General features: G+C 36.1%; 2 protein-coding genes across 2 annotated transcripts; both read left to right on the top strand.

Annotated features, from left to right (window-relative positions):
* The first annotated feature begins 12,027 nt into the window (after positions 1-12,027).
* On the top strand, positions 12,028-13,016 carry LOC115424588 (myeloid-associated differentiation marker homolog). The gene is made up of 2 exons (XM_030141946.1): positions 12,028-12,294; positions 12,423-13,016. The coding sequence occupies exons 1-2, from the start codon at positions 12,028-12,030 to the stop codon at positions 13,014-13,016; spliced, it is 861 nt and encodes a 286-aa protein (XP_029997806.1).
* A 6,312-nt stretch (positions 13,017-19,328) lies between these two features.
* Positions 19,329-20,183, top strand: LOC115424809 (myeloid-associated differentiation marker-like). The gene has a single exon (XM_030142225.1). It carries the CDS (start codon positions 19,329-19,331, stop codon positions 20,181-20,183), a length of 855 nt encoding a protein of 284 aa, XP_029998085.1.
* The last annotated feature ends 811 nt before the right edge of the window (positions 20,184-20,994 follow it).

Here is a 20,994-nt window from a genome sequence, read left to right as displayed (position 1 = left end):
CATAATATTGTTAAAATTACACTTGTTTTTCTTTAGACAATTCAAGTTGTTCATGTTATTCAGATTTTTAAGGAAACTTTGTAGATGTAAACCTGATCATAATATAATTTACCTTTTTCACTATTATTATTTTATTGGTCTGAATGTGACCCCTGAACTAAAATGAGTTTGACACCCCTGATAAAGAGTGTGACTCAGACTACTTAATGACCAAGAAGCAGGAAAGGATTTGTGTTTAACAGAAACACACGAACATTCACCAGGAAACCAGCCTGTTGCCTAATCCCAGCCTACATCTTACCTCTGTTCCATATCAATAGTTTTATGGGAGTGAGTGCTTGACATCACAAAACAAGCTAACCCCATATGCAAACATGCCTCATCAGACAAGCTGACAAGCACAACCTTATGAAAATTTGTAGGCTTCTACACTACCAGTCAAACATTTGGACTCACCTTCTCATTTAAAGGGCATGAGATGAACCGCAGATGGCCAACAAGTGCTCAGCATCACTGGAACTCCTTCAAGACTGTTGGAAAACATTTCAGGTGACTATTTCATGAAGCTCATCCAGAGAATGCCAAGAATGTGCAAAAAGCAGTAATAAAAGCAAAATGTGGCTATCTTTAAGAATCCAAAATATAAAACATGCTTTGAGTTATGTCACACTTTTTTTAACTACATAGTTCCATATGTGTTCATTCATAGTTTTGATGCCTTCGGTGAGACTCAATGTAAATAGTCATGAAAATAAAGAAAAATCCAGTGAGTCCAAACTTTTAACTGGTGGTGTAAAACTGAGCTTCATCATGCACAAAAAAATCTAAATGTGTCAGGGTAGCCAATGGAACTGAATCTGGCAATCAAGTAAATATACAGTTTTATCTTAAATCTATGACATTGCATATTTATTTATTTATTTATTTATTTGCACACAACAAATCAAACATTAGGACAAGCAAAGAAACAGACTGTGCAGGTCAGGGCCGTTTCTAGCTTCATGGGGGCCCTAAGCAAGATGCTGTTTGGGGGCCCCTAGTTTGTCAAACTACAATGATTAGATGTCTAACCCTTTAGATGTCTACAAAGATGCCACAATCTATTACACTTCATGAGCAAAGCAGGCTATAGTTAAAATTAAACATCTTCAGTTGAGCCAGTCAGGCAAGTGAAACTGATAAAAAAAAAAAAAAACTACAATACAAGGAAAACAACAATCCTCTATACGTTAATTAAATAAAACTGATTTAGAATGTTTATAAAAAATGTTTACTTTAAATAAGAAAATACAACAACTGCTGAGATAACTTGTTTATGATGCCATTACGGTGTTTGTTTTGTTTACTACTCTTGCTCGAATGGTAGGTGGGTAGCTGTCAATCATTTCCATCATACTTGGTGGCAGCCCACTGTGTCATTAACAGTGTGACAGTTTGGTCCAACGAAAATGACCTGATAATGCCATAAAAACACCAGCCACAGCTTTTTTTTTTTTTTTTTTATTACCTCCACCAGGAGGTATTGTGATCACTTTGCTTTGTGTGTTTGCGTGTTTGTTTGCATGTTAGTTTGTGTGTTAGTTTGTTTGTTAGCAAGATAACTCAAAAAGTTACGGATGGATTTTCATGAAATTATCAGGAAATGTTGATACTGGCACAAGGAATAAATTATTAAATTTTGGTGGTGATCGGGGGGGGGCAGATCTGTCTTGGTGGAGATCTGCGCCCTCCGAGTGCTTTTCTTGTTTAACCTTTATTTACCCAGGCAAGCAATTAAGAATAGATTTTTATTTACAAATTCAGTTTGATCAGCTTATCAGTGCAGTTTATTTTATTTATGTCCTACCATTATTTTTTAAGCATATAAGGGATGTAATAAACACATGAGATAGTTACAGATAAAGACAAGACATTTTACTTCTATTCGGATGAGGCTGAACATGCAGCTTTGGGGCCCCCTGGTGGCTTGGGGGGCCCTAAGCATTCGCCTAGTTTGGCTATAGCAAGAACCGGCTCAAGTGCAGGTGAGATCAGAAAACCCCATGGGGCTAAAAAAAATTAATCTCAACTCCTTATGACATTAGCAGACACAAAGACAACTAGAAAAGCGCTTGGAGAGTGCAGACCTCTGTCAAGGCAGATCAGTCCCCCCCCAACACCACCAAAATTTAATCATTTCTTCCTTGTGCCAGTATCAACATTTTTTGTTTGGTCGTCTGTCTGTTAGCAAGATAACTCAAAAAGTTATGGACGGATTTGGATAAAATTTTCAGGAAATGTTGATACTGGCACAAGGAACAAATAATTACATTTTAGTGGTGTTGGGGCGGGACTGATCTGCCTTGGTGTAGGTCTGCGCTTTCCGAGTGCTTTTCTAGTTGAATTATATGATGACTTAATGGTACATAAATGAACGGTCTGCACGTTAGAGAAAAATGTGTCTGTGGATATTTACAGAATTTCCTAACAGTAAAATAAGCAAACAGTAAATCTCCTGATCATTCCCCACCTTACACTCATAATGTTGCAAGATAGCAAGAATCACCAAAATAACTGTGAAGGAAAAGTAGATTACAGGAAGTGCATGTCTGTGCCATCCATCCTACCTCCTTTCGTCTTCTAAGCTCCACCTTTGAATACATTTGTAAGATGGATTATCTATGTATGAGGGGAGTGTTTGTAACTGTTTAACTATTTTATCACCGGTATCTTATGTAAATTGTTTTTGTCTTTTTTATTCTATACTTTTTTGTGTTTCTGAAATTTTGAAACTTTGCTGCTTCTCTTCATAGTAAGTGCAGACACTGTATCTGATTAATTTCACTCAGTTACAATATTTATTTTAGTTTATGCTTCTAATAACCTGAGTAATTTTGAAAACACTCCTCCTACTGCTGTCGTCCAAGTAAGTAGGGTAAAAAAAAATGCTTAAAAACAGCAATGGGTCTGGGTATTATGCATGTTATGGTGAATCTGATGATGCGTATAGTACAACCCCAACAACCCCAAAAATTATTAGACCATCAAAAGTCGTCAAAAACAATGGTTATGCAATCAAGTACTAACTCCTGTGTGTATCATGTGACTAAAACAGACAGAAAAGAAAACATGACATGCCTAAAAGCACTGTTTTTCATAACATTGGTGTAAGAAAGTGATTTTGTTATTGTTATCAAGAAAACTATGGAAAATGGCTAGATATCAGCTCTTAAACTATTATATCTAATATAATATCTTAAGCTATTTTTGTTGTTATTATTATATTTGTCCAAACAAATGTACCTTTAGTTGTACCAGGCATTAAAGTGAACAAGAAATTGAAGAAAACAAGGGGTGGTCTAATAATTTTTTTTCTGCAATTGTACATTATGATGAAAATGTGGCCAAAATACAACAGGCCACACAAGGCTCAAGTGTGTTCATCACATGGTTTCTGCCTCTACTACCATTTTCTCTGGGTCTGAATATGCAAATAAGTGATCAGGACGATGTTGGGAACACTGCCAACACTGTATCTGTATTCATGTAACACATAAGCATGAGATACTTGTATGACAACATTTTGCCTCAGTACCACCACTACCAGTCTGGACTCAAGCATCCCATAATGCATCTACATCAGTGGTTCCCAATCTTTTTTGGCTCGTGATCCCATTTAACACTCACACACAGCGACCCCAGACACTCAAAACGGAGACATTTTTCTCTTGGAGATGTCTTAGTGGGGCCAGGCGGGGGAAGAAATCTTTCCATCTTCTGTTTGATTCAATTTTCTGATTGTGACTGTGTCCGGGCAGGTTGAAGCGTAGTAACACATATGGTCACATGATCGGGTCAATGAAGATATGCTCTCTTAGATATTATATTCTGCATTTTATTTGAACTTGATTTTTATTAGGAAAAGTGTGTGGTGTTTTAATTATAATGAAATATATATTGAATCATTTAAAAATGCTTATTATTATTATTATTATTTTAATCAATTACTAGAAATTTCAGGCAACGCCGCATGGTGTCATGACCCCAAGGATGAAAAACACTGATCTACATTATAAGCCCACTCCTATTGGCTCACATATATTAGTGTCCTTACTGTGTGTTTCTTACATACTGTTATTACAATACAATAATATTAGCATTGACTGCATTTGTCTCATCAGACCTAAGAGGATTATTTTTGTTAAGAGGTCTGTCCAATAGACTGTATACCAAAAGTACATTATTTTCAGAGATGCTGTTTTGAAGCCAATAGTTAGCAGTTTGGTTGTTACCATGTTGACAGGGGCAGAACTACAGAAGCCCAGAGGGTCCGAGGGGGCGTAAAATGGTAAGCCTTATCAAACATTGTGTAATGTTGGTCTACTGCAACTACACTGTTTTTAAAGAAATACATGTGTTCTGTTAAATAAAAACATCACTTATTAGAGCTTCCAAATAAAATGGATATTGAAGTTTACTGTTTTATTATTGTCTATATTCAGGTTCTCTCATAGTTCTGCTCCTTTTCTCCCTATTTTGTCATTTGTGGCTCCCCAAAGCCAATGCGGCAACAGACTGCTGGCTTCAAAACAGCAGATCAGAGACCACTGGGTAACATCACATTTACTCCACCAAAATGTTCCGGCCAGCTAACCTTCTGACCTCATCAGGACCACATGATTCCTTAACAGTAAATCTTTCTTCCTGATTTGATTCGCTACTTGGATTCTGAGGCTCTGACTGCTCTGCATCACTTTGTTCTGAACTTCTATTGAAACACTGACAGTCTCTGACATGATGAGATGAACAGATTAGTGAACTAAAACAAGAACTGTTTATTCTATTTGAGTAAAAGTATAAAAAGTATTCAAACAATGTTTCAATAAAAAGTATAAATGCTACAGTGTACAAGTATGAGTACAAATTTTGTATTTCGTTTGTGTCTGAAATATACAAAACTGAACTGAACTCAACTAAATTAAACTGAACTGAACTAAACTAAACTAAACTGAACTGAACTGAACTGAAGTGAACTGAACTGAACTAAACTAAACTAAACTAAACTAAACTGAACTGAACTGAACTAAACTGAACTGAATAGAACTGAACTAAACTAAACTGAACTGAACTGAACTGAACTAAACTAAACTCAACTAAACTCAACTCAACTGAAGTGAACTAAACTAAACTAAACAAACTAAACTGAACTGAACTAAACTAAACTAAACTAAACTGAATTGAACTGAACAACAAAACTAAACAAAACTAAACTGAAGTGAACTAAACTAAACTAAACAAACTAAACTTGAACTGAACTAAACTAAACTGAATTGAACTAAACTGAACAACTAAACTAAACTGAACTAAACTAAACTGAACTGAACTAAACTAAACTAAACTGAACTAAACTGAACTGAAGTGAACTGAACTAAACTAAACTAAACTGAACTAAACTAAACTAAACTCAACTCAACTGAAGTGAACTAAACTAAACTAAACTAAACAAACTAAACTGAACTGAACTAAACCATACTAAACTAAACTGAATTGAACTGAACAACAAAACTAAACTAAACTAACCTAAACTGAAGTGAACTAAACTAAACTAAACAAACTAAACTTGAACTGAACTAAACTAAACTGAATTGAACTGAACAACTAAACTAAACTAAACTAAAACATACAAATCCTGAATTCAAAGTACAGAAGTATTTAACTGTATAGAACTGGACTGAACTGAACTGAACTGAACTGAACTGAACTAAACTAAACTACACTGAACAGAACAGAACTGAACTAAACTAAACTAAACTGAATTGAACTGAACAACTAAACTAAACTAAACTAAACTGAACTGAACTAAACTAAACTAAGCTGAAGTGAACTGAACTAAACTAAACTAAACTGAACTGAACTAAACTAAACTAAACTAAACTAAACTGAACTGAACTAAACTAAACTAAACTAAACTAAACTAAACTGAACTGAACTGAACTGAAGTGAACTGAAGTGAACTGAACTGAACTGAACTGAACTACACTAAACTAAACTAAACTACACTGAACAGAACAGAACTGAACTAAACTAAACTAAACTGAATTGAACTGAACAACTAAACTAAACTAAACTAAACTGAACTGAACTAAACTAAACTAAACTAAGCTGAAGTGAACTGAACTAAACTAAACTAAACTGAACTGAACTAAACTAAACTAAACTAAACTAAACTAAACTGAACTGAACTAAACTAAACTAAACTAAACTAAACTGAACTGAACTGAAGTGAAGTGAAGTGAACTGAACTGAAGTGAACTGAACTGAACTGAACTACACTAAACTAAACTAAACTAAACTAAACTGAACTGAACTGAACTGAACTGAATAGAACTGAACTGAACTAAACTAAACTAAACTAAACTAAACTAAACCGAACTAAACTGAACTCAACTCAACTCAACTCAACTCAACTGAAGTGAACTAAACTAAACTAAACTAAACAAACTAAACTGAACTGAACTAAACTAAACTAAACTAAACTAAACTAAATTGAACTGAACAACAAAACTAAACTAAACTAAACTAAAACATACAAATCCTGAATTCAAAGTACAGAAGTATTTAACTGTATAGAACTGGACTGAACTGAACTGAACTGAACTGAACTGAACTAAACTAAACTACACTGAACAGAACAGAACTGAACTAAACTAAACTAAACTGAAGTGAACTAAACTAAACTAAACTAAACAAACTAAACTGAACTAAACTAAACTAAACTGAATTGAACTGAACAACTAAACTAAACTAAACTGAACTGAACTAAACTAAACTAAGCTGAAGTGAACTGAACTAAACTAAACTAAACTAAACTGAACTAAACTAAACTAAACTAAACTAAACTGAACTGAACTAAACTAAACTAAACTGAACTGAACTGAACTGAACTGAACTGAAGTGAACTGAACTGAACTAAACTAAACTAAACTGAACTGAACTGAACTGAATAGAACTGAACTGAACTAAACTAAACTAAACTAAACCGAACTAAACTGAACTGAACTAAACTCAACTCAACTCAACTCAACTGAAGTGAACTAAACTAAACTAAACTAAACTAAACAAACTAAACTAAACTGAACTGAACTAAACTAAACTAAACTAAACTAAATTGAACTGAACAACAAAACTAAACTAAACTAAACTAAACTAAAACATACAAATCCTGAATTCAAAGTACAGAAATATTTTCAGCCAAATCTACTACAATATTGAAAGTCAAAGTAGTGCCTCTCATTCTTGGGAAATGCTCAAAACTCCCCCTCTTCTCAGTTGCACAATCTTTTCCACACATGAGATGAGTGTGAGTAATCCCCTTTCACCAAAATGATTTTTCACACTCGCCAAGTTGTGACACATGAAGACCTGCTGATGGACAGAATGCAGCGGAAGACGTGAAGGTCACAGGACAGTCACAAGAGCGTGACCCATCACATGAAGAATGTACTTCTGGAAAACTTCTCTAATGATTACAGGCCGACATGGGAAGGTATTGAACTGATTTCATAGTGTCATTGCATGGCCACTAGAGGTCAGTGTCACTGCAATATGTCTGAGAGACAGCACAAACACTAGTGTAGGTACCAGTATTGTTCAATGTTTCACTGCACTTTCTTTTTACTGGTGTCATCTTTATAATAATAATAATAATAATAATAATAATAATAATAATAATAATAATAATAATAATAAAAAACTTTATTGATATAGTACTTTTTGCAGAAAGATTTCACAATGTGCTTTACAATAAAATCAGAAGTAAAATGCATAGGCAACAAAAACACAATTCATATACAGAGGTATGAAAAAATAAAAGCAAATGGTGATAACCCCCCCCACACACACACACACACACACACACACACACACATGCACACCACTCTTTGACACCTTTTAGAAAACTATGCACTTGAAATGAAACTAATTAAGAATTTAATCAAAGTGCAATTTCATACTATTCATTTTGCTAAATTTTCAATTTGTCACTTTATTTGTAATAAAGTAAAATACAGCGGGTAAAGGTACAACTATAAGTAGAATGTATTTGCCATTTGACCTCACGCATGAAAATAACATGTCAGAGCGTTCTGTCCATTCGAAGCTCAATCCTCAAAACAAAAGAAGATACAGCAGAAACACTTTTAAAACCTGTTCAGTAAAATATACTGTATTCAACCATTATACAGGGGTTGGACAAAATAATGGAAACACCTTCACCTCAAGATGATAATGCCCCAATCCATACAGCTAGAATTGTTAAAGAATGGCATGAGGAACATTCTAATGAAGTTGAGCATCTCGTATGGCCGGCACAGTCCCCAGACCTCAACATTATTGAGCATTTATGGTCAGTTTTAGAGATTCAAGTAAGACGTCGATTTCCACCGCCATCGTCTCTAAAAGAGTTGGAGGGTATTCTAACTGAAGAATGGCTTAAAATTCCTTTGGAAACAATTCACAAGTTGTATGAATCAATACCTCAGAGAATTGAGGCTGTAATTGCCACAAAAGGCGGACCTACACCATATTAAATTATATTTTGTTGATTTTTTAAGGTGTTTCCATTATTTTGTCCAACCCCTGTACTCTTAACGCAGAAAACTCAGTTATATTGAAATGTAGTCTTTGGAATGTTTTGTAAATGCTGAAAAAAAAATTCAACAATCAATGTGTGTCTTTTGCAGAAATCCTGTCATAGACTTCTCCTCATCTGAACAATGTAACCACTCCTTTACATTCTTTTCGTGCTTCCACATTGTCTTTATATACTCACACTGGAAAGCTTTAAATAAATACAGAAACATTTTTTTTAGTATCTGCATTCTACTCAGGCTGTTGATGAGCTCCAGACTGCCTTCCAACAGCTGCAGGCCTCATTATATGGTCTACAGCTGGTTCTTAACACTAAGAAAACCAAATTGATGATCTTTTCCAGAGCTCATTCCCAGATCTCAGATAATGTTGGCGTTCACACTGTAGGAGGAGACTCAACTGAGAGAGTTTCATCCTTCAAATATTTGGATATTTGGGTGGATGACAGGCTCACTTTTAGAGTGCATATTGAGAACCTGATGAAAAAACTAAAGGTTAGGCTGGGTTTTTGTTATTGAAATAGGGCCTGCCTTAAATTAGCAGTTAGGAAAACACTTATTCAGGCTACGTTTTTAAGTGTTCTAGATTATGGGGACATTATTTCCATACATGCTGCCTCCTCTACACTTCACTGCCAAGACTCTGTGTATCACAGGGCTCTACATTTTATATCCAACTCATTGTCCCATACCCATCACTGTGTACTTTATGGTGGTTTCCTGGTCTTCATTAAGCCTAAGGAGAAAGCAGCATTGGTATATCTTTCTGTACAAAGCTATACTGGGTAAACTCCCTTCATTTTTATGTAATCTACTATCACTTACACACTCACACACAGCTGTTATAACTTTTGTTCCACTAGATGGCTGCTCTACCAGGTACCCAGGATTTGCACAGAACTTAGTAGAGCAGCTTTCTCTTATTTTGCGCCTTGGGTATGGAACAATCTTCAGAACACATTCCAGCTTAATGATTTGGCCTCCCTGGGAGAATTCTGAAGACAACTGAAGAGTGCAATTGCTTTTCCTAAGATGGATTTTGTTGTATGTGTCTCTTGTCCTTTGTCTGTTTTTAACGTGTTTTATTTTAGAATTTTTCTAACTTTGTAATGGTGTGCTGTCTTGGCCAGGTCTCCCCTTAAAAAGAGATTTCCTGGTTGAATAAAGGTTAAGTAAAAATTTAAAAAATTCCCTCACAATACAGACTAGCACATTACAGTCCCACCACTGACAGGGAGGCATTAAAGAACCATATGAATGTGATGTGAACACATAAAGAGTAGTTACAGGGAAGGATGATATTTGACATATTATTGACAAAGCATATGTAAGTAAGTAAGTAAGTACTTTTTTATGTATAAAGTATTTTTATTCATTTATTTTTTTGGGGGGGGGGGGGGGGGGCAAAATGAGAAACTCAAAAACAGTTTAAGAAAAACCTCATCAGAATTACATTAACTTTTGGGCTAATAACTGTAAATAAAACCCCTGTGTTTCACCTTTGATCATGGCTGACAGTACTAATTGATGAGGTTAGGTGTGGTGGTCTGAAGTGTGCTCTTATTGTGCTGTGCAACATTACACACCCTTAACCCTCCAATAACCCTGCAGTGACGTCAGTCCCCTAGAGTCCCCTACTCCAAACCAGAAAAAAGAAAAAGCCTCATATCTGGGTTGAGTGTAATGTACAATATGTACCACCTTTTAATGGTAGGCCAACATGTGATAACTTCACAAATAATAACCTGCAAAATGAAATGAGGTGACGTTACTATATTTCTGCTATATTACGACTGTTTAACTCTAACTTTTAGCTGATGAAGGATGTTTTTCCTCAAAAATTCAACACCAGCTGCTCTATTGTGGTGATACTGTACAACACTGATTGGCCTGTAGGTGTATCTGTGCATCACACATCTATCCATATTGGGTCTGACCAGAAAATATTAATTATATATGTCTGTCAGTCCGTCCAGGGCAGAGGTGTCAAACATGCGGCCCAGGGGCCAAATCCGGCCCGCCAAAGGGTCCAGTCTGACCCCTGGGATGAATTTGTGAAATGCAAAAACTACACTGAAGATATTAATCATTTTAGTTCAGATTCCAAATATAGACCAATTTAATCTCAAGTGGGTCAGATCATTAAAATACTATCATAATAACCTTTAAATACTCACAACTCCAGATTTTTCTCATTGTAAACGTAAACATTTTCATGTAATTTTACTGTATTTAAACTAGAACAAACTATTATTTCACAAAAACGTGAATAACCTGAACAAATATGAACATTTTGAAATGTCTGAAGTGCAAGTTTACCAATATTCTGCCTGTTATTATATGTTTTGTGTATTTGTTGATCCACTGTGATCCGTAAATTGTAATATACATGTGTAACTGATAAACTGAGACATAATATTGTTAAAATTGCACTTAGTTTTCTTAATTAAATTTCGGTTTGTTCATGTTATTCTCACTGTTTTAAAGGATAGTTGGTAGATATAAACATTTTCATCGCATAATTTTCCTTTTTCGCGCTAAAACATAGTAGAAAGTTTGGAGCTGACATTATTTAGATATTATTATGTTATTATTTCACTGGTCCGGCCCACTTCAGATAGAATTTGGCTCAATGTGGCCCCTGAACTAAAATGAGTTTGACACCGATGGTCCAGGGGGTTCATTGTGTGTGTGTGTGTAATTAGCATGAATAAAAAATATTGCACTTAACTGTACTGTATATAATGAAATTAAACATGTGTACCATTGTAATAGTTACGGTGTTGTTGTTTGTATTGCCATGCAGGGGTTAACTGTTCTGTGGATCTTGGAAAGGGGGGGGGGGCTGAGGAGGCGTGTCTGTGTGTGAAAGTGAGAAGAGCAGAGACAGAGGACACACACAGGATGGAATGGCTCTGTTAACTCAGTCGGTAAACTTTTCTGTAAGTTCAGTGTGTGTTGTGACTGTGACTGCAGCTCTTATGTAATTGTGGTTGTTTAATAAAACACCTGAATGTGCAGGACTGTCCTGCAGTAAAGGGCATTACACCATTATTTCACATGTTATTTGATGACAGGAAATTAAAGAGAACTTTTGTGCATGAATAGTCTTCTTTTTTACTTGTTTTTACCATTCTTTACCAGTAGCGTGCAGCTTCTGTAACATATTTTCTGGCTGATTGTTGAGGATGAGCTAACACAGCGGATGAACAACAATGCTGTTTTGTTTTTTTGTCTGTCATAAATGTTCAGACAGCACTGAGAGGACAAAGGGTAAGATACATGAAAATCAACAAAGAAGAAAAAGAAAAGAAAATCAGCAAATGACCATTTTGAGAAGAGGTCACAGACTGTTAAATTAAATCATCAGGAGTAAACTGACTGAAGGATTACACCTGCCATGATTACTCTGAACTTCAAAGCGTGTACAGCGCCTGTGGGCATTGTGCGGATACTGGAGGTGGTCTTCACCTTTTCAACCTTCATTCTGGCAGCTGTACCTGGTATCCTCACACTCTCCCTCTGGACACGGTGCATGTTAACCTGGTGTTTTTGCTTTGCTATCACCCTCCTCATCCTCCTTCTGGAATTCACCAGTGTCAGCACAAAGCTGCCCATCTCCTGGAATGATTTTATTGCTGCATTTGCCATGTTGGCTTCTCTACTGGTGTGTACCTGTTATTATCACTGTTAATAATTACACAGCATTGTGTTAACATGAATAGTTATATCTAAAAGTAGATCTTACATAATGAATTGATGTGACAGTAACATTAGACCTGTTTTCTTCTACAGGTGCTGAGTGCATCCATCATCTATCCAGTCTACTCCACTTGTTCAAAGTGCGGCAGACAGATCGGCGCCACGGTAACCTCCTATGTGGCCTTCATCCTGTATGTTGTTGAAGTTTGGCTGACCCGGGCCAAACCTGATGAGATCAGTGGATTCACGTCCACAGTCCCAGGCCTCCTCAAAGTGCTGGAGGTCTACATCGCTCTCATCATCTTTAGCTGCTTAAATCTGGTTCCATTCTCTTCTTTTCCTGGACTCCAGTGGTGTGCTGCTGTTTACTGTATTTGTTTCATTTTTGCCGCCCTCATCATCATCTTTACTATCTGTCGCCTTACGGATCTCCTCCCTGCACCATTTGACAAAGTTCTGAAATGCTGTAATGTGTTTTGTGTACTGATGTACGTAACCGCCGTGGTTATGTGGCCATTCTACAGTTTTAAACACTATCCCCAGAGGGATGAGTACTGCACCTCAGGGCAATTTTGTTCTTGGGATGTATTAGTTTTTATCACTTTCATGACCTGCTTCAACCTGGTTGCTCATATTGTAGATACTCTTTATTCTTTTAGGCTGTTGTTCTTTGTCAGCCAAACATAGACTTTTCACTTTACAGCAGCGGTGTAAACATGCGGCCTAAACCGGCCCACCAAAGGGTCCAATCCAGCCCACGGGATGAGCGAGATACAAAAATTACACTGAAGATATTAACAATCACAGAGGTCAAAATAAATTTAGTTCAATTCCATCTAAAGTGGGTCAGACCAGTAAAATAATATCATAATAAAGTATAAATAACGAAAATCACATATTTTTCTCTTTGTTTTAGTGTAAAAAAGTTAAATTACATAAAAATGTTAACATTTACAGACTAGCCTTTTACAAAAAATATGAAAAACCTGAACAAATATGAACAACCCGAAATGTCTTAGAGATTTAAGAGCAATTGTACCAATATTCTGTCTGTTATTAAATGTTTTGTGCATTTGTAAATCCACTGTGATCTGTACATTGTAATGAACATGTAAAAATGAGAAGCTGAGGCCAAATAATGGCATAAATTGTTAAAATTGCACTTTTTTTCTTAATAAATTTCATTGTGGTCACGGTTCATGTTTTTCCATATTTTTTTTAAAGAGTTTGTAGATGTAGAAATTTGGATAATATATTTTTACTTTTTTCATTCTAAAACATAGAAATTAGACATACAAATTTTGGAATTTATATTATTTATGTATTATTATGTTATTATTTTAATGATCTGGCCCACTGCAGGTCATATTGGGCTTTATGTGGCCCCTGAACTAAAATGAGTTTGACACCCCTGCTTTACAGCAATTTTTGAAGTCAGCTTGAACTCAGAGATTAACCCATGATGACCCAAACAGCAACTGGCAACCAAAACCATCTACTGATCTAAAATATTTAATGACCTCTGAACCAGTAATCCTATCAAATCATGTAAATAATTGGTGTAAAATACAGTTTGTCATCTTTTCTTTGCCATCAGATATGAACCATTTGGATGTTCAGAGGCTCCGTAGTTACCGTGGAAACACCGTCATCTTCTACAACACTGATTCACCAGTAAATCCCATGTAGTTCAATGACAGTGGATGGACACACTTAGTTTATGTTCAGTTAATGAGAGATTTTACTGGAAAAGTCAGTTTTTCTTCAGTTTTCTGTTTCTGATATAATATTCCTCAACTTTAATTTAAGTTTCTGAGAACATCTACATAATCAGTGAATTAAATACAGGAAAATACATGATTTTCATTACAAAAAAAAAAAAAAAGAAAAAAACAATACGAAAGATAATAATAGAATAAATGGTGATAAATCACTTAAGAAAGTTGAAATCTAAAGAAAAATTTATTTGGGAACTGACACAAAAGTAACACTGGGTCTTTATGGGTTAAAATGAGTCAGGAAACCAGCTTTCACTTCAGATGTTAAATGATATTAACAGTATTGATTGTTTAATCTGCTTTTCCAGTAATCAGTGAAACATCTGTTTACTTGAACTAACATTCACCTGGAACAAAATGTGTTCTGTTTGAATCATTAACATTTGTGTGTAGAACCCTTCTGTAAATTTTGGGTTTTTTCTATGAAAATCTGTAATGTACATTTGCAGTTACAGATGAATGATTGAGATCATACCAGTCAGTGAGAACATGAAGTCATTGGTCACATTTATTCAAACTCTAGTGTTGTCATAAACTATACAAATCCACCTGAGTGGGGCTTTGTATTCTCATACTGTGGCAGGCAGTAAAAACAAAAAAAGAATTTTATGATTATCTCAAACCTTTTGGCACAAAATTTCTCTGTGTAATGTTTAATCAATGTGACAGGGAACTTTTGCTTTCACTTCGGATGATAAATGATATTAACAGTATCGACTGTGTGTAATCTGAACATCAGGGTTCTATTGTAATCCCTCTTCATTTTCCCTCCATTTTCAACACAATTATTTAAATTTCTTATTTTTAAAGACCATTAAATGTACAGTTTCAGTAACAGTTGATTCAGTGCATTTGTCAGATTCAGAATTTGAGACATTAACAGTAAATAAAGTAAATTCTGAAGTTTAGTACACGACTATTTTTATTGATATCTGTGATTTTAGCATATTGATAACAAATATATAAACCTCTGTTCCCACCGCCCGTCATCGATCATATCCTCCAGGCTGAATAATCCCACTATGTTGAGGCAACACTAAAAGAAATAAATACTTCAGAGACATCCATCATATGTTATGGATTTAGAAATGAAAATATGGTGTCAGTTCTGGTTCAGCAAGAAACTAGAAGATGAACCCGTTGATAGTTTTTGCAGCATGTGTGTCTCATCATCATCTTGGAGGAGAACAAACATGACTGTAATACCCTAGTGGGGGTGAGGGTCATAATGATGAATGCTTTGTTTACTGGTTAAAAAACCTGTTTGAGCGTTAAATAGAATCAGTGAGAGTCATCATGTGACTTATAAAAAGGATGTTTGCCTCTGAATAAGCGTGTAGTAGACACACCTGTAAGGCATTTTCAGTCAATTACAAACTTTTTTCCCAAAACTTTCACATCTTACCTTATTCTAGTCTGCAATCTTCAAAACACAGTCTCATTTTTATGATAAAGAGTTAAGGCAGATCAAAGAATTGCATTATTTCATATACTGAACCAGCCTTTAGATCATCTGTGGTTCTCAACTGGTCTGGCGTCAGGACAGATCTGGAATTGAATACAGTTTGTTTGCTTTATGAAAGACCACATCCTGAAACAAACATTACAACTGCATTTTGTTGCCTGGGCTTTACTTTAATTATGGTGAGCAGGTTTAGTACCATCTGCTTCTGTGAAGTGGCGTTGTGATGGGAACATGTACTGTGGTTCAACAGGTGATGAAACCCAGCGTTTCTATGACCAAGTAAGGTCATAAATCCTCAGCAGTCCAATAAAGGCTGCTATAAACATAAGCCATATCATTTTGGTGAAGCAGACTTTACAAACAGTGTGTGCATTTTCCATTTCACACTTCCCAATAAGTTCATTAAATTTGTATTGTACCCAGATTCTGTGTGTGGTGTTTAACCCATGAAGACCCAAATCTCCATTGGTGACCAAAAGCATCTACTGATCTAAAACATTTAATATCTCTTGATCCACTAATCCTATAAATATATGTAAATAATTGGTGTAAAATGCAGTTTGTCATCATTTCATGGTCATCAGATATGACCCATTTGGACGTTCAGAGGCTCCGTAGTGAATGTGGACACATCTTCATCTTCTACAACATTGATTCACCAGTAAAACCCATGGAGTTGGATCAATGACAGTGGATGGAGACACTGGGTTTATATGCAGTTAATGACAGATGTGCTGCAAAACTTACTTTTTCTTCAATTTTTTTCTGCTTTAATATAATAACCTTTGAATTTACATTGAGATTTCATCAATGTCTAAATCAAATATAGGAAATTAAAAACAGGAAAATGCATGATTTACATAAAAAAAGGTAAATATAGGGGTTAACATTATAATAATTGGTGATAAATCACTCAAGAAAGGTTAAAGAGAAAAAAAAATTCATCTGGGAACTACCACAAAAGTAGCTCTGGGTCTTTATGGGTTAATTGTGAGTCTCCCTCTGCCACGTCTCAACACAGAAATAACATCAACCTGAAGTTAACCCACAATTCAATGCAAGACGGCCTCATAGCAATATAACTTTATTGTCTGGTCTGAGGCTGAAAAATACATAATGAGTGTTAGTATAGTGCAATTTTGATGTACATTGTAGATTCTTTATTATTGATTTATTGCATTGATGCAGAAGTCTGTATCGTGATGAATGTTAAATTCAAGACATTTCCACACCTCTACAATCCATGTGTGAAAATGATGTTTCGTGCTCCCTGAAACACTCTTTCACAATCTGAGCATTATGATTCCTGGCACTGTCTGGTCTTTATAGGATGCTGATGAATGTTGAAGAGATGAGAAGCTATTCAGTGCATCAGTTAAGGTTGAAGAACTTGTTTCCAGGCTCTTGCCTATTTTCTAAATCCAGCAGGGGAGTTATCTTTTTGGGCTACTGTAACATTTCTTATCTTATGACAACAAAAAGTTAACCTTTGGCCCAATACAGGGGGTTACCGCTGTCCTCACAGAAATGGGAAGAGTGGACACCATAAACTTTGGCCGTTATTGTTTTATGGCGTCACAGGTATATTTGAACATGAGGGTGGAGATGGGGTGAAACAAAAGATCTGCTGTAACAGAGAGAACACTGTGCAGGTGCAGTAGGGGTATGAAATGAAAACACCTCCTGTCTCCTAAGTGAGCACAGTTGATACAGATGGATGGATGGATGGATGGATGGACAGACGGATGGACGGATGGACGTATTTTGCACCAGTTATTTACATGGATTGATAGGATTAGTGGATTAGAAGTTATTAACCATGTTATATTGGTAGATGAGTTTGGTCACCAAAGGTTGTTTGGGTCTTTGTGGGTTAAATGCACTGTTTCTGAGTAAATGCAGCTAGAATACAGAATATAATATCTAAAAAAATCCAAGTATTTCCTGGTTGAGAACCAGGAAATCAACAGGTTAAAATGGACCATGAATGCATCTTAAACTGATAGACGTTAGCAACTGTTAGCACACCACCACAGATGGATGGATGGATGGATGGATGGAAGTAGATTAATCAAAGTCTAATAAAACCATTATTATCCAGCTTTAAGGACATTATGAATCAAAAGCTCAGTTTTATTTTCTTTGTCAGACATATGTATTATAGTAACTTTAATGAGTAAAAGCAGATTAATCATGTCAATATACAATAACATAACATACAACACACTTTTTTTTGGCAAAAATGATCTTTTTTTTTTATCTATGTACTTGTTTTTTGTCATTTTGTCTTGATCCACAGGTCTGAGTAATGTCTTCTTAATGATCATATGAGCTACAGCTCCACCCATTTTGTCCAAATATGGTCATTTCCAGCTTTCAAAAGTCAACACGTTGACAGGCCAAGTATAAACTATTGGCTTCAAAACAGCAGTTCAGAAAAACAAGCTGTACACAGTGTGTGAGACAGATTATATTATCCAATTCCACATTACTGTTAATGTACAAAACTGTTTGACCAAATTAGCTGAGGGTCATGTTACTGTAAAATGTTTCAACTAATCCAACATACATGAGCTCCAAAAACAGCTGATTGTGAAACCCTATGGTACTTAACTTTCATTCAAGGGAGCCACACCCTTACCAATGTAACTTTAAGCCTTAATAATGTTTAACCCAAAAAGACCCAAACAGCCGACACATGTAAATAATTGGTGTAAAATACAGTTATTCATCTTTTCATGGTCATCATATATGACTCATTTGGACGTTCAGAGGCTCTGTAGTGAACATGGAAACACCGTCATCTTCTATAACATTGATTCACCAGTAAAACCCATGGAGTTGAAAGTTGGTAAAGACACTTAATTTATGTTCACTTATTGACATCTTTGCTGAAAAGTCACTTTTTCTTTAGTTTTCTGTTTCTGATATAATATCCTTCAACTTTAATCTGAGCCTTTATGAACAAGTACATGATCAGTGAATTAAATATAGGAAATGATCATGATTTACACTGAATAAAAACAAAAACAAAAAAACAACGCAAAATACAGAGGATAATATTATAACATATGGTGCTAAATCACTTAAGAAAGGTTAAATATAGAGAAAACCGACACAAAAGTTACGCGGGGTGTTTATGGGTGAAATGACTGATATGGCTTTATTTTTCAGCCTAACCACATATGAAGGGTATTTGGTTTTGTGTTTTCCAATGAGATGCAGAAACCTATTAGATACACATATTTAAGTTGTATTTATTTCTGTTTTGTGTTAATCAAAAAGTAACACTGTTAATTCATTGTTCTACTGTTCATTCACAATTTTTCATAGTTTAACTTCCTCCATTCCTTTGTAGCATACTCTCAGATATAATAATCGAATCTTTCCAGGTACAATGACCTACTCTCAATCAATATGTGGCAGATTATCTTATAAATGAGGCTTTGTAATGAAGACCAGAGTCCAGAGTGTGTCAGAGGGTGAACATGATAACAACCAGCCACTGTCCAATCAGTTGCATGAAGAGGAGGTCATAAACCACACAGATAAGCCCACGATGCTTTGCTTGATTATACAGAACCACACCTGAGTTTCATTTTCAAAGAACATCTGTCGAGGCTCTTACATGGATATCTTCAAAAGGATCTGGATTAAAAAAGACAAAAGCGTCACCGTTTGTGAAGGAGGGATGCAATCTGAAGAATGAACTAGAGTAAATCAGGGTTAAATAAGGTCAAAGAAACTCCAACAGCCATGGTCAGTGTGGACTTACAGGCGATCACCCAGCCTGTGGGGATCATGAGAATGATGGCGACCATTCTCACATGTATGTGTTTCAGCCTGGCAGCAACAGCAGGAGCCCAATCATCTCCTTATTGGGCGTGGTGCATGTTTACCTGGTGCTTCTGTTTCTTGTTCACTTTCCTCATTGTCATCTTGGAGTTCTCGACTCTAAACTCCAAAATGCCTTTCGCCTGGCATGACTTCACCGCTGCCTTTGCTATGTTGGCCAGCCTCATGGTCTTCGTCGTCTCCATCATCTACCCAACGTTTTTCACCTGCAAGACCTGCCACCGCCAGATCGGTACCTCCGTGGTGTCCTGGGTCTGTTTTGGGGCATATGCCGGCGAGGTGGTCCTGACCCGCCTTCGTCCCAGTGGAGAGCACATTGGTTTCCTGTCCACGTTGCCTGGTATGATGAAGATGCTGGAGACGTTCCTGGCCTGTCTCATTTTCACCTCCCTGGAGACGGGCCAGTACGTCGGTAAACCAGAACTGCAGTGGTGCGTGGCTGTTTACTCCTTGTGTTTCATCTTTGGCATCCTCATAATCCTGCTCACACTTGGACAGCTGACTTCATTGTGCCCAATCGGCTTCGACAAAGTGGTGATCGTCTACAATGTCATGTCGGCAGTGATGTATATGACAGCTATGGTGATGTGGCCGCTGTACACTTTCCAAAACAACAAGAGACCTGCTAACTGTGGTCATCTCTGCCCCTGGGATAAACTGGTGTTAATCACTTTTATGGCAATTTTCAATACTCTTATTTACATCCTGGATAGTGCTTACTCTATATACCTTGTGTGTATTGTCAGTAACCGGTGAAGCCATGTCATGTACCATTAATTTTCTGCTTTATTTTTGTGTCTGGGCTGTTTGTAAACTTGTAACTCAAAATGAGACACAATACAAATACTGATGCCAACCTGTTTTGCAAAAAAAAAAAATAATGCTGCCACATTTGTGTTATTGCAGTAATTCATCACTGCAGAGAGAAGTAAAGTTAGTTAATGATTAAAACTATTATCACTGTCATAAAAATAAAAAAAAAATAGCCTGCTATAGAACTTTGGAGTCTGATGCACCCGATGAAACAGTAGATAATAATACTTTATTTCCATGACAGCTACATGTTGGATAATATATATTAACAGACAAATAAACCAGTTAATGAATAATAAGAGGATAGGAAAATAAGTATCAAGAAGAAATACAATAAGACAGACAAATTAAAAAGACAAAGACAGCACAGGATGTTTTAGTCTTTAAAAGGAAGTGTGGGAAAATGAAAAAAGTGTGGGAAGGAAAATCCTTTAATCAAGGCAGCTGCAGCATACGGAGCAGGATTTGTCTAAGGTGTTCTCTTTCTGTTTTCTGATTTAGCTTCTTTTCTTCCTGAGTCATGTGGTTTTCAGGAATGGGACGCTAAAATTCAAGACATCAAAGATTGCTTTTGTTTGGAACTAAAAAAGGACATCACCTGAATCCAACCTGTAATCCTGTAGCCATTGTGCTGCCTGGTAGTCCAATCTGTGTGAGTGGCGCTGAAGTGAACTGAGGTCAAACGGGGCAGATGGGGCGTGAATCGTTTACTTTTCTTCTCATGTCAGTCTGCCAGAAAGACAGACCGATGCGG

This window comes from Sphaeramia orbicularis, chromosome 8 (genome assembly GCF_902148855.1).
Source record: "Sphaeramia orbicularis chromosome 8, fSphaOr1.1, whole genome shotgun sequence".
NCBI classification, from domain to species: Eukaryota; Metazoa; Chordata; class Actinopteri; order Kurtiformes; family Apogonidae; genus Sphaeramia; species Sphaeramia orbicularis.
This window is presented reverse-complemented; position numbering and strand designations above follow the sequence as displayed.

Coding starts and splice junctions, on each gene's coding strand:
- LOC115424809 (XM_030142225.1), top strand. CDS start 19,329: ATGGTCAGTGTGGACTTACAGGCGATCACCCAGCCTGTGGGGATCATG.
- LOC115424588 (XM_030141946.1), top strand. CDS start 12,028: ATGATTACTCTGAACTTCAAAGCGTGTACAGCGCCTGTGGGCATTGTG. Junction 12,295..12,422: donor CCATGTTGGCTTCTCTACTG/GTGTGTACCTGT, acceptor TTTCTTCTACAG/GTGCTGAGTGCATCCATCAT.